Source organism: Bos indicus, chromosome 3 (genome assembly GCF_029378745.1).
Source record: "Bos indicus isolate NIAB-ARS_2022 breed Sahiwal x Tharparkar chromosome 3, NIAB-ARS_B.indTharparkar_mat_pri_1.0, whole genome shotgun sequence".
In the NCBI taxonomy this organism is placed as follows: Eukaryota; Metazoa; Chordata; class Mammalia; order Artiodactyla; family Bovidae; genus Bos; species Bos indicus.
Window position 1 is genome coordinate 9,035,411 of NC_091762.1, and position 14,478 is coordinate 9,049,888.

General features: G+C 41.4%; 1 protein-coding gene across 1 annotated transcript in view; it reads left to right on the forward strand.

Annotated features, from left to right (window-relative positions):
• The window catches only part of CD48 (CD48 molecule), a 30,524-nt gene extending 16,415 nt beyond the window's left edge, over positions 1-14,109 (forward strand). The window contains exons 2-4 of the mRNA XM_019987822.2: positions 8,147-8,440; positions 11,561-11,824; positions 13,875-14,109. Coding sequence (XP_019843381.2) covers positions 8,147-8,440; positions 11,561-11,824; positions 13,875-13,954 — 638 coding nt within the window. The 3' untranslated portion in view covers positions 13,955-14,109. The remainder of the gene's footprint in view (positions 1-8,146; positions 8,441-11,560; positions 11,825-13,874) is intronic.
• Positions 14,110-14,478: the final 369 nt, after the last annotated feature.

Genomic DNA, 14,478 nt, shown 5'->3' on the forward strand with positions numbered 1-14,478 from the left:
TTGAGTCAATGATATTGCTGCCACAGTAACAGAAGCAATTGCTGCTATTAAAGCTGATATTCCTAAAATAAGTAAGGCCCACAAATCGTCGCGATCACATTAAATCTTGTAGTTGTTGTAACACAGCAAGACTATAGTTATATCAATAAGTGGTTACATCATAAGATAAGGTGGACATTGTAACACTACCAAAGAGCAAACATTATATTGAGGGTTTAAACAAAATGAGAGCATGCATTGTTCACAAGTCACTACATTGGGTCCACCAGTGAAAGTCACATGTACATTAAGTTTTCCAGAACCATTGGTAAAGAGAAACACATAAGGAGAGGGTAGACAAGCCAAAACAGAATAAGTAGAATTATTTTTCTGGTTGGAGTTCGCGCTGCAGCAGCCCCATCGGTCGTGCCAGGATCTCAATGTTTATCTTGTCTCCCCTTCTGGCGGGCTTCTCTTTTGTGATCGAAGCAATGGGGGAACTGGATGTCTGGGGGTCTGCAACATGGCGAATCAACCTGTCTTGGATCTAAATTGGAGAATCTGCATCCTGTGGAAAAATACAAGCACATCCTCGACCGCTAGTTAATAATGGGTCAGGACCCTTCCATTGTCCTGAGAGGAGGTCCTTCCATTTGACTAATGGTTTTGCATTTAATTGCTCCAGGCACCAATGACGAAGCATTGCAGTAGTCCAGCCAGATCAGTATTTAGAATATTTATTACGAAAAGAGCATGTTGCAAGATTTGATGGGGAGAACTATACTTAAACTCCCCTTCTTTTAGTTTTTGAATTTGGATTTTTAATGTTTGATGCGCTCTTTAAACAATGGCCTGTCCCTGGGGATTATAAGAGATACCTGTATTATGTTTAATTTGAAACTTTATACAAAATTCCTGAAAAGACTTAGACGCAGGAGCATTGTCAGTTTTCAGAGCTTTTAGCAGGCTCAAATATGAAAAACAAGTAAAGAAATGTTGTATCACATCTTTAACTGCCTCTCCGGTACGAGACGTTGCATTAATGACATGAGAAAAGGTATCTGCAGTTACATGAACAAAGAAAAGTTTTCCAAATGAAGAGATATGAGTTACATCCATTTGTCAGAATATGTTAGGTTTGAGACCGCGAGGATTAACTCCCATAGGTAGACTATTATAAACAGTGGGGCAATATAAGCAAGAACGCACAATTTCTTGAGCAGTCTCTCTGGGAATGTGGAATTGATATCTTAAAGCAGTAGCGTATTGATGATGAAGTGAGTGAGAGGCTCTGGCCTCTTCAATCACAGTAGCCACTGTATTTCTGGTTAACAAGTTAGCCAAATCATTAAAGGCATTTTAAGGGCCGGGCAATCTGGAATGAGCCCAAATGTGTCCAATGAAAAATATTTTATTTGTTTTCCAAATTTGTTGCTGTAATTTAGTTAACAAATGAAATATGGTAGTTTTATTTTCAGACAAAACCCGCAGTTTCAATGTGTGGAAACAACCTGACAATATACTGAGAATCAGAATAAAGGTTAAATTCCTCATCTGCAAACATTGGAAAAGCCTCTATGACTGCTGTTATTTCAGCGCTTTGAGCTGAAGTTTCCTGTGTTTCTAAAACCTTTTGGTGATTTTTAGTAACTATGGAGGCTTTACCATTTGCTGACCCATCAGTAAAAACTATTTGAGCATTTGGAATAGGAGATTGTTTATATCTGACAGGAAAAATAACTGGATGTCTGGATATAAAATTTAGCAAAACATGCGAAGGTAAATGATGCAGAATTTGACCACAATAATTTCCTATGGCAACCTGCCAGTCCTCATCAAACATTAGAAGAGCATCAAGTTGTTCTTTATTACATGGAATTACAATTTCTGATGGCTCTTTACCAAATAATTTAATGCTCCACTTTTTTCCTTTAATATCAAAGTAGCTATCAATCCCGGATAAGAAGCCACTACCTTTTTAGTTTGAGCGGGAAGATGGACCCACTCTAGGGGGCCGTTTTGCTATAAAACCAATTTTTTGTCTGGCCACCCCAATTACACCTATGGGGGTTTTATGGCAAAGGAATTGTCAAGCAGTTGTCAATTTAATTTTTAAAATTTACATTTTAACAATATAAATTTAGAGATATGTTAATTTAGGTCTAATGTTTAGTTTAGGTCTCTATAAATTTAAATAAATGTATAACCTCCTTATCTCATTTTGGTATACAGATATACCTAAATGCAAAATGTATTTATATATGGCAACAAGGATAAACTTATTGACATACAATATATATAAATCAATATACTTGAATTAATCTTATAATTAATATATTAATTCATATATATTACAGCAATACAACACGCACACAGCCAATACCAACCAACACAAACCAATGTACTGCAGTAATACATGTCACACATATATAATTATACAGCATACAGAACATATATCATCACAGCACATCAATCCATACCAATTAATATCAGCCACACACATTATATTACTGCAATATACATTTAATTATACAGTATATATATAATACATATATTGATTTATATACAAATTAAGTAAGTATAGATCTATAAAGAGAATTAGGTATACCTTTATTTTGTTTTATTTATACCCATACCTAATTAGGCAAACTGTAGTTAGGCAAATATATTTATATTACGTATTTATAACAATATATAAAGTATTGTTCATTGTACCACCTGTTGATAACTAAGAAATTGAGAAAACCCTCCTCTGAGTATCTCCTATTTGAGACAGCACGTCCCTCCCCCATAGGGTAAAGGGGAGCATAGGAACTACATACGGTTGGAAAGTTCCACAGGTATCCTCAAACTGCCAATCTAACATTTTTGAACTTTTAACTACCGTGGGGGCTTGAGGGCAAATGAAACAAAATTCGACCCCTGAAATCTATCAGGGCAACTTGCCAATGATCACTATTTTATAAAAGACTTGCAGTTGATCCTTATGGAGTGAAATTATTATATTTGCTACTTCTTTTCTAAAAAGTTCCACACTTCTTTTTTCCTCCTTTTATAATTAATTGTGCCACCAAGCGGGGATAAGATAAAACTATTTTTCTTGGGGTCACTGGTAGATGGAACCAATGGGCCTTTTTGTCACAAGCATCCTGTAGGTGTATGTTTTGTGGGAAGAATAATTTAATCTCATCTTTTGGTAATATTAATCCTAATTAACTGATCATTTAAAGTCTCATCTACTTTAACAAGAGCCGTCTGTCTTATTAGTCAACTTTCTCTTAGAACTGGAATTAGGATCGCTTTTTAAGCAATTAAACAAAGGCTTTAAATCTGCAGTAGTCAGTTTTAAATGTGGGCATATCCAATTAATGTCCCCTAATAATTTTTGGAAATCATTTAAAGTTAGTAAACAATCTCTCCGCAGCTTCAAAGGGGCATTATCAGTTTTTTAAAACTTTTGGCTGACCCAAATATGAGAAGTAAGTAAAGAGGTGTTGCACAACATGTTTATAAGCTTCTCCAGTTATCGTTTTGTAACCTAAATCTGGTCTATAGCTTTTTAGATGACAAGCAACCATCTAATATTTGCTTGAATACTTCCAGCAACGGGGAACTCACTACTCTTCAAGGTTTTAAACTCTCCCTCGCCTTTTTCTCTACAGCATTCCCACCCCGCATACCAGTTTCTCTAATCTCAACTCATTTTCAGTAGTATGTGTTGGCCAGGAGCTGGGTCAGTCTTTCCCAGCAATGTTAAGAGACGTCTGTTCCTGTGTCTAATAGCCCTGACATTTTATTTTCTTGAATTAAAAGATCTTTTAAAGGCCTTGGAGCTGTAATTTCCTGCACCCAAAAAGCTAGATCACTAAATCTAAATGCTCTGTGGCTCTTAGCTTGAGAAGTCAAGTTTTTTCCTGCCTGATAAGGTAAAAGCAAAAACTGTGTTATTCTTTGACCTTTATTAATTTGCAGTTTTGGTAAGCGGCGAGATCAAAACTATAATTTCTCCAATATAATCAGAATCTACCACACCATACACCACCGAAATTTCTTGAAAGGAAAGCGAGCTACACCCTAGCACAAGTCCTACAATGCCCTCAGGCAGGGGGCCAGCCACTCCCATTGGAATCCTATCGGGGTTAATATTGTTGCTAAATCCCTTTACTGTCCGCTTTTTTCTTAGCCTGGGTGAAGGAGCACTGCATATTGTGCACGCAGTCTGTTTTAAAATCTCCACTGTTCAAAAAACTTTTTATCTTCCTCAGGCTTAGGCAACACTTTGAGAAGCTTTGGGGGCAAAGTGGGGAACTCTTGGGCCCTGGAAGGTGCAAACGGAGGCGGCAGCAATGGCCTTAAATCAGAAAGTGGTGGATAAGTTGGTTTTTTTTTTTTTTTTTTTTAAGATTTGCGCAGGGGGGGTGGGGGGGGGGAGCTCGCCAGGGCACCTGGTCACAGCGTCTCTTACAGTCTCTCTCTTCCTCTCTTCCTGCTTTTCTCACTTTTTTCTCCCCCTTCATTTTTCGCTACCCTTCTCTTTCTTTTGTTTCTTTCCCTTTACCCTCTTCTCTTCCCTAATCTTTTTTTTTCTTTCTCCCTATCTTTTTCTCTGTTATCTCCTTTTTAAACTTTCTTTCTCTATCTTGCTGTGTTCCCTGATTCCTTCCTTCTCCGTTCCTCTCCTTTTCACTCTAGCTCTTTCTCTATCTTTAGATCTTTCTCTATTTTCTTTCCTTTTTTCTTTTTCACTTTTTTTTTGTTTGTTTGTTTTTCTTTTTTTTTGCTTGGGTGAGGCCCCCCTGAGGGGGTTTTCTGCAAGGAGCAGGCTCTGTATATTGTGTATTTTTTTTTAAAAAAGCTCCTTTGTTTAAAAGAAATCTTTTTTATCTTTTTCAGCCTTATGCAATGCTCTGGGAGACTTTGGATGTAAACTGGGGAATTTTTAGGCCCTGGGAGGTGCAAGCGGAGGTGGAGTAGTCGCCTTAAACCAGAAATTGTTGGATAAATTTTTAAAGGTTTGTGTAGAGGGGGAGGGGGCTCTCCAGGGCGCCCGGCTGCAGCGTCCTGTAAGCCCTCTCCTTCCTCCGGAGGTAGAGCACAGTCTCCCTCCTTTTCTTCGTCAATGGCAGAAAATATGATCTGCGCAGAAGGTGGAGACCCACTACCATCCACCGCTATAGCCTCTCCCATAGACTATCCCACGGCCTCATGACGAGGGTCCAGAACATTTTTAATCATATTTATAGGATAAGTTTTTAGTTGTTTTTTACCTTCACCCAAGTATCTAAATTAACAGTAGCCTCTTTAACAGTTTCAAGATTACATAAAGAGTTGCCATTCTTAGTTTCGTGTTACCCATGTCAGAAAATTAAGTATAATAGAAGATAAAGCTTTTAGCTTTTAAAAGATCAGGCTCTTCTTTGGCCTTTTAACTTCAGAAACCGTTTTCTCTCTCTAAGTCTAACTCTTTTAACACTTTCAACACTTCCCACTCCTCTCGCCCTGTCTATCCTACAGGGGGGTCCGCGGCACCCTTGAGTGGGGTCCTAGCCGTCCCGAACACTGGAAGAACAATAGGGCTGGTGACCCAGATTGTTCCGGGGGAGGAACAGTAGGCTGATGGCCCAAACTGTTCCGAGGGAGGAGCAGTAGGGCTGGTCACCCAAACTGCTCCATGGGGGAACAAGAGGGCTGGTGACCCAGTTGTTCCGAGAACGGGGAGCAATAGGGCTGATGGCTCTGATTGCTTTGGGGAGCTTACCTTCGAAAATCCCTGTCTCGGGCGCCACCTGCCGGGGACCAGCCCCGGCTGATCCAGGGTATTCGAAGGAGAGACGGCGTAGGCGAAGATCAGGAAACAATTGCTTAATTAAATGTTAATTAAGGATATAAAGAGTAATAGAATGAGGATAGCTCAGTAAAATTCAGTGAAGAAAAGAGGCTGAAATAAGGATAGCTCAGTGAGGAAATTCAGTGGAGAAAAGAGGCTGAATAATTCAGCCAGAAGGTAAGAGAAAGAATGACATGGTGAGACCAAGTTTCGGTGAACAAGGCCCATACTTTATTTTCCAAAGTAGCTTTTATACCTTAAGTTATGCATAAAGGATAATGGGGGAAGGGGTAGAGTCAGGCAGCAAGCCAGGCTTTCTTCCTGCAAACTTAGCATATGCAAAAGTTAGGTGATTTGCATCATCTTCTGGCCCGGAGGCCTGTTAACATTTTAAGACCTTTTCTTCAGAAAACTTATTTTTCTCTAAAGGTGATTGGTCAGGAGCCACCCTCCAAAAGCATTAGATAAAGTTGCATTCCTACAGCGCAAAGGTGTGGTGGGCTATAACAAGAAAAAGAATTAACTCAAGGGTCCCAGGTTACAAACATTAAAGCTACTACTTTCACCAATTATATTAATCAATACACTGCCAGGGACACAGCAGGTAAGGGATATGGAAACTTAGCAGCAAACATTGGCCCAACAAGTGAAAATCCCTTCACCAATACAATTTCTAATCAATCTTTTAACTACTCAAAAGAATCTGTGTTTAGACAGTTTAGAACATCTCCTGCCTCTCACAGTTGGGAGGCTCTGAACAATCACATGAGGCCGGAAAAACCTATTCAGGCAGGCTAGAGGATTTCCAAAGGAGTTTGTAGGTTAAACACTGTCACACCCAGGAATTATTAACTGGAGCTGTAAGCTAACTTTTTTCAGAGAGGTAGTGGGGGACAGCCCCCCGTAAAGTCAGAGGTGTAGGTGAAAGCACAAAGCAGAAAGTAGGCAGACTCTGGTTTTGGGGGTAGATTGCTCGAGAATTTCCAGGGAGACTCCTGAGGCTTGATCCCGCCTTTGCGTATGCCAAGCCTCCTTCCTCATGACCTTTGCCAGAGGCGGAGCTCGCTCCCCGCACTCTCTTTCCCTTTCCTCTTTCCTATTAGCTTCTTTCCTCTTTCCTCTTTCCCCTTTCCTCTTTCCTATTAGCTTCTTTCTACTGCTATTTCTCAATGCAAGAAACATAAGAGACATGGGTTTGATCCCTGGGTCGGGAATATCTCCTAAAGAAGTGCATGTCAACTCCAATATTCTTGCCTGGAGAATCCCCATGGACAGAAGTGTCTGGTGGGCTACAGTCCATAGGGTTGCAAAGAATCAGACATGACTGAAGTGACTGAGCACTCACTGCTCTTTCTCACTCTATACATTTATACATAGATTTCTTTCATTCACAAAAGAGTCAGCAGACCTCCCTTCATCTTTATTTTCTGGCTATCATCCTTTTCTTCTTGCCTTCATGAAATCAGGTCTTTTAGAACTGAGGCTTATACAATTTGGAGTGCTCTCACGAGAAAAAGAATAGAACTGTAAATACAAATAGGAACAAAAATAAATGTAGTTAGGATGAGAACAGAAGTCCCAATGTGTCACAAGTTTTTAAAAAGCTGACAAATACAAAGATCACAAAAGCCAGAAAAATAGCACGATATTTTTATTAGTAAAATGCTCACTCTTCTATAATACTTTGTCACTGAATAACTCTCATTCCCCTTCATTTCAAACCTTGTGTCTCCTTTACTTCTTGCCTAGTGCTGTGTGTGCTCCGTTGTTCAGCCATGTCTGACTCTTTGCAGCCACATGGATCCGCTAGGCTCCTCTGTCCATGGAAGTTTCCAGACAAGAATACTGGAGTGGTTTGCCATTTCCTATTCCAGGGGGTCTTCCAACCCAGGGATCGAACTCGTGTCTCTTGTGTCTGCTGCATTGGCACGTGTATTCTAGCTGCCACTAATGCCAACTGGGAAGCCACTGCTAGGGAACTAAATTGAGTCACAGGGATCACAAGCACAGAGGGGAAATGTGACTTATAATTTTATTTGAAAATGTTCTGGTATGAGAGTAAGGAAGGGAGGCAGGGCCAGCTCAGTGTCCCTTTTCTTTATCATCTAGGGTAGAATTAGATGGATTATAAGCACGTTGCCTATCCCCATGCCCACTTCTCAAGCTCTAGCTTTCACTGAATTCCCTATCAGGGGTCAGGTCCTCTGATAAAGATCATACTCTCTCCTCCCAAGCAAAAATCTCTCCCTTCTTCCTTGTTCCACCAGCCCAGGCTTTGGGCTACTGGGCAGCTCTGCTTTCTCTAAAATGGGTCTCACTCATTCTGACTTTCATTGGCAGGCCATTCAAAATATGCAATCCCTGGCGACAATGTGACTCTACACATCTCCAATCTGCCTAAGAACCACAAGTCACTCACCTGGTTTTATACTACTGACCAGAAGATTGTAGAGTGGGAATTTGATGAGCCTATGTACTTCAATACTAAATTTAAGAACAGGGCCACGCTTCATCCTCAAAGTGGCGCACTGCTCATCCGCAATATCCAGAAGGAAGATAGCAGTACTTACCTCCTGAGGGTGCTGAAGGACAATGGAGACGAGAAGGAATGGAAGATCTCACTAATGGTGCTTGGTGAGTTAGGGTAACCAAAGGGCTAGTCGCCACTCTGGGGACCCAGACAGATCACTGGAAAGCTTCCTGGTGATTCTGGGGACTCTCCATGGGAGGGGGAGAAAAAAACCTCAGGACAGGCTTAATCCATTTCTCCTGGAGCCAGTTCCACTTGGAAGTGAGTCTGGGCCAGCAGACCCAAAAGTAGATAACTTTGGGACATTTAAAACCTCTTCTGACATTAGAGAGTCTAAGATTTGAAGAGGAAGGAGACAATAAAGATGGTTTCCTTTCTATTCTCTTCATGTTCTCTTGTGGTCAATCCAAATAAGTTCTGAGTTCTTCTTTTTTAACTGATTTTTTGGTTGTACTGGGTCTTCATTGCTCCATGCAGACTTTCTTGAATTGTGGCAAGTGGGGGTTACTCTTTGTTGCAGTGCATGGGCTTCTCAATGTGGTGGTCTCTGGTTGTGGAGCATGGGTTCTAGGCATGTGGGCTTTAGTAGCTGCAGCTTGCTGGCCCTAGGATGTGTGGGCTTCAGTAGTTGTAATGCATGGGCTTAGTTGCTCTGCAGTATGTGGGATCTTTCCAGACTAGGGATGGAACCCATGTCCCCTGCATTGGCAGGCAGATTCTTAACCACTGGACCACACTTACTGGCTGTGTGACCTTGGAGATAGATCTTGACATCTCTGTCCCATTAGGTAAGATTCTGTTGATGGCAAGTAATGGAGGCCAACTTGATATACCTTTAGAAAAGAGGAGATTTTTTTTTTAAAGCTATGACTTCTTAAAGCAATGAAAGAAGTTTAGAAGAGTTGAAAATGACTGAAGATGAGGAAGAATGAGACCCTGGCCCAGTCTAGAGCCTCTAGCCACTGGAATCTTTAGTGTGAAAGTGGATCCCTGCCAGTACAGACTATCTCTCTCTAGGCTTTCATATCTCTTAGTTTAAATTCTCAAGAAAGAGAAATTGACTAGCCCATCTTGGTTCAGGTATGTGATTTAAACTCTTATGGTCCAAAGAGTCAGCTTATAAGGCAGAAACTTGGTTCTTGGGGAGATTGTCAATTATTAGAGGAGGAGGGCTGGGCAGACATCCAAGGGAGATGTGCCCCTCAGATCCTTGTGTTCCTCATCATATTGTGAGGATAATTATATCTTTTTAGGATGTTATGAGAATCAAAGTAGATAATGAAAGTGAAAACACTTTTAAAATGCTGGAACTTCCCTTGTGGTCCAGTGGTTAAGACTCTATATTTCCACTGCAGGGGGCGTGCTGAGTTCAATTCCTGGTTGAGGAACAAAGACCCCACATGCCACATGGTACAGTCAAAAATAATAAAATTATAACCAAAAAAAAATGTGCCAGAAGATTTTGTGTCTGGTGAGGAGCCTTAAAAATGCTAAAATGCTGCAAAGAATGAAGAAATTGTATATATTCATGTCCCACTAACATGGGTCATGATGGTCCCTGGTCTAAGAGGCTAGAATCGCCTTCTTGCTCACTTCCTGCATATCATATGTCCTAAAACTGCAAGATGTACTAGCAACAGGAAATATTCAAAGGTTCCTACAGTGATTTTCAAAAAAAAAAAAAAAATCTGAAATATACATCATTTACCAGATTTTGTGGCAAATATTCCCATCACAGCCAACTGTAAACTGCTATCGGTTTCATTTCACAACCAACTTACAAAATTTCTGAATATCCTACAAGCCATAAGCTTATGTGGCTTTAGTACACTTGCCTCTGGATAAGGCTCTGAGGATGCGATTAGTGGAAGGATCATCCTTCTGTCCAGCTCAGGAATTTCTAAAGCTCAAAGGGGGCATCTTGGAACCAGACTGCTCCATCTGGCTCTGGAGTGCTCAGGGCTGAACTGCTTACTATGGGAAATGCGGAAGGTTTATAAGACTTGAGGCCAGACCATAGGAAATGAGTAAGCATATGAATACTGCTTATGTAAAGTATGCAAGAGGAGTCCAGCAATGTGATAAGGTTTCATGGAGGAGATGGAACTAGAGTTCAGGAGGTCAGATTGGTAGAGCTTCCATTGCCCCTCACAGACCTACAACTCAGAAGTCAGCTCTGATTGGGTCAATTCTCTGCTACATTTTAATCCTATGACTTCTGAGCTGCATTGATTCTGTAGGTGTTTTACCCTTGACCAGAAGGAAAAGACCTCAGAGGATTTCAGGTAAAGCAGTCCTAGTCAAGGAAGGAGCATATGATGGGATTACATCTCAACCCATCTGCCTGCAGGATGAAATCAGTGATGATGCTGTGACCTTCAACATGCATACATCACACCCAGCAAAAGCACTTACTCATAGATGATGGCACTGTATCTTACTAACATTGTGCTATGAAGTAGGGTCATTTTACATTTGAGAAGGAGTTCAGAGGGTTAGTTGTCTTGCCTCTCAGAGCCACTCTCTCAGAGTCAAGTCCAGGACCCAAGCTTGTCTCACTGTAAAGTGAGTATTTTGTCTTTTCTATTGCATAATTGCTTCATCCCTACACACATCCATCCCTACATCCATTCACCTTTCCCTTTCATCAAAATACCTGCTCTGTGGCAGGCACTGAGATACCAAAGTTAACAGATGCAATTCATCACTACCAGCTTGCACCAGGAGGTCCATGAGGTTCTCTGTAGTTCTGCCAGAGTTCAGGAAAGGTGTAGAGCAGTATCTCTTACCCCAGGACTCTCACTGTGTCTGAGCCCAAGAACTCTTGAAGGATTGACTGATGGGCTAAGGTGCCAAGTGTGGGTCATTTCTAGAGAAGGGGCCCTGAGTAGCTCAGCCAGTTGGGATATCAAGTTCAACTCTAGCTGATCTCTGTGCTAAAACTCTGCTGTTCTTTCTGGCCCACAGATGGGCATAACTCCATTTTGTTTCTGGGTAACTGGCTCCCTCTTCTGGATCCAGTTTAGCTTCACGCCAAGGAGTAGCTCTTTCCCTTTGAAGCCTACAGAGGTCAAAGCTGCTCACTAGCTCCCTCTACAGGGCCCTCTTCTCCATGGCTGCTCCTCAGGACCTCCCTTTGCACTTTGTTGGCTAAAACCTCCCAGCATAAAAGCTTCATAAATGCATAAACCTATTGTCTCATCTTATAACATCTTCATCTTCAGACCCTGTACAGAAGCCTGTCATAACAGTCAAGAAGCTATGGGAAATGAACAACTGCAAACTGATGCTATCCTGTGTGATCCAGGACCAATCTGTAAACTACACTTGGTATTGGGAATCAGGGTCCTTTCCAAAACAGCTACAGGGCAGTGTGCTTCAAGTGGTCCACACGCCAGAAAACTACTCAAAGTCTTATACCTGCCAAGTCAGCAATCCTGTAAGCAGCCAAAACAGCACAATCAACTTCACTTCACCCTGTGTACAAGGTAAGAGACACTGCCAAGGGAGCTGAGGTGGGCACAGGGTAACTAGTTTTCTCTTGAATGAAGAAAAGTGTAGGGATCTTTTCCATCCACTTGTCATAGAGTTTGATGGAGAATCCCAAAGGAACTAGTGAGGTGTGGTAGACTTGGGTTCTCTTGTGTCTCTGACATGGTCTCCCAGCAAGCTTCCCTCACCTTTGTGGAGCTCAGTGTCCTCACCTGCAAAGGGCTCTCATGTCCCCTTTTCCTTCCCTGCTTTAATAAGTGCATGGTCCTGGAATCTGAGGGCAGGGTCCTTGCAGGATAATCTGAGATTTCAAGGTGAGTAGGGAGGAAAAAGGCAAGTAGAGGAACAGTCCAGATACTGTTGTGCAGCAACATAAATGTGTTTCTGGTAGACAGCAAAGGAAAGAAGGGCCAAGAAATGGTTAATCAGGAGTGAGGAGCAAAAGAAAGAAGGGCCAAGTGGATGAACATGAGTGGGAACGAGTGGTGAGCAAGAGAACCTGGCCTTAAGACTGAGATTTTCTGCTCTTCCCCAGGTGTATGCCCCTTGATAAAGTTGGAAAGGCAAACTCTGGGTTTCATGTTTCAGATTTCTCTGTCTCCTGGGAGGCCCCACTCAATAGAGCATCACTCCTGGCTCTCTCTCAAGCCTACACAGGTCCCATTGTGGGGTAGCTACAATTATAGATTTTGGAATCAATCACACCTGGGATTAATCCTGTGACTATTACTTATTAGCTAAACAAGTGACTTAGCTTCTCCAAGTCATGTCCTTCTTAAATAAGACAAAATAATAGTTCTTATCGCGTACTGTTCTGAGAATTAAATTAGACAATACAGGTAACTACCTACCACAGTATCTAAGAAGCCTTCAGTGAGTGGTAGTTAAATTAGATCCACCAAGTCCTTTTAATTATAGAGACTCTAGGGATTTGGGGGGCCACTTGATAAATTTGAATCACTCTCTTCAGCATTCTAGGCCCTGTACTCTTCACACCCCTGAAATCACATCCCCAAGCCCTGGTGTATAAATCTCTCCAGAATAACTCATACCTGTGGTGCCAACATTTACCTGAGATCCTTTTCACACCCAGTCACTAGGGATCGTTGCTCCTGGGAACATGGCTCTTCCATGGTCTTCCTGGACCCAGTCTACTCTGCTCACCTACACTGATTTCTTTGCCTCTGCTCCCATACATGAACTATAGAAACTATAAGTTCTGTGTTCTTCCCAACCAAGTGGTCATGTCTCTTCTAGTCTTTCATGATACACCCTGCTTTTCCACCACCGAAGATCCAATATAAGACTTTGGTGTCTGACCATGAGACCACCAGTTGGCTGAGTGGTTCTAAAATCACCTTTACATCAACACCATATCCTGAGATCCAGAAAAAGGAAGAGACACAGTCCTTGTTCTTTATAGAATGAAAGTGACTGCCCATTCACAGAGAGGATGAAAGCAATAATACATTTCTTTTTTGAAGGTCTAAGCCCATCTTGTTACTTTTCAGCTACCCAAATTATCCTAGAAGAGCATCCTTAATTGCCCTTCCATATTTATCACTCTCCTCTCCTCCTCTCCCTTGCTTTATACTTCTATATCTCTTAGTTTCCTTTTTTTTTTTTCCTTCCCCACTGAGTTGGTACTGATGGTTGGTAGTGTGGATAAACAGGCAAACCTTTCTCCCCTAAACTTAGCATACATATGAACTACTGCACTTGAAGGTCTGCCCTACTTAACTGCTGTCCAGTGTAGGAGAATGATTCTTTTCTAGGCCCACAGACATGCCAAGATAATCTTCATGTACAGGACTCAGCTAAACCAGTAATATTGAAAGGATTTCTGTGTTCTTTCTACTTTACATCTGGGAGGTTGAGCTCTTGCTCATCTGGGAAAAAGGATGTGCAGGGGACACTGTGTCTGGATTCAGAAAGGAAATACATTCCCTTGCTATAGAAGCTCCCATGCCAATGTCCAGCACCCCTTCCCCTTCTCAACAAATTAATCAGGACACCTAAATGTCTTGCATTTTCTTACTCTTTCAGCCTCCTCCTCTGAAGTAGCTCGGACAGCAACTTGGCTAGTGATCATTGTAACCACTCTTCTCAATCTCCTATGGATCTGAGAAGAGCTAACTAGAGTGAAACTTCAAGAATGCAAGATTTTTCCCTCATTGGCAATCGGCTATTAACCAGGACCGAAGCTCTGGCTATATGGAATAGGGGAAAGGACTGAGATGTTTAAAAGGAGATTCAAATAAAATTTGTATAATCTCAGTAATATTTTATTTTGTATTTTCTAATTGTTTTTGTAGCATATATGTACATATGTACTTTCCCATAAAAAGTGGGCAAGAATGTATTCTGCAATGTTTTTTTGTTTCAGTAAACAATGCTATAATTGTCAAAATTGATTGTTGAATCCTAGGATCCAAAAAACCCAACAAATCGACTAAGCTCTCTCACCATGGTCTTTCATCACAGGATGGCAAGAGCTCCCAGGCCCACCACTAGCATAACAATGGGAATTTTTGCTCTTTGTTTGCCTCCTCTGTGGTTCTTCATGGGCCTGGAGCTGATAGGGTCACTAAAAGATAAGTTTCCCTTTCAACAAACTGTCCTATCACAGATCACTTCCTCTTAACATCAA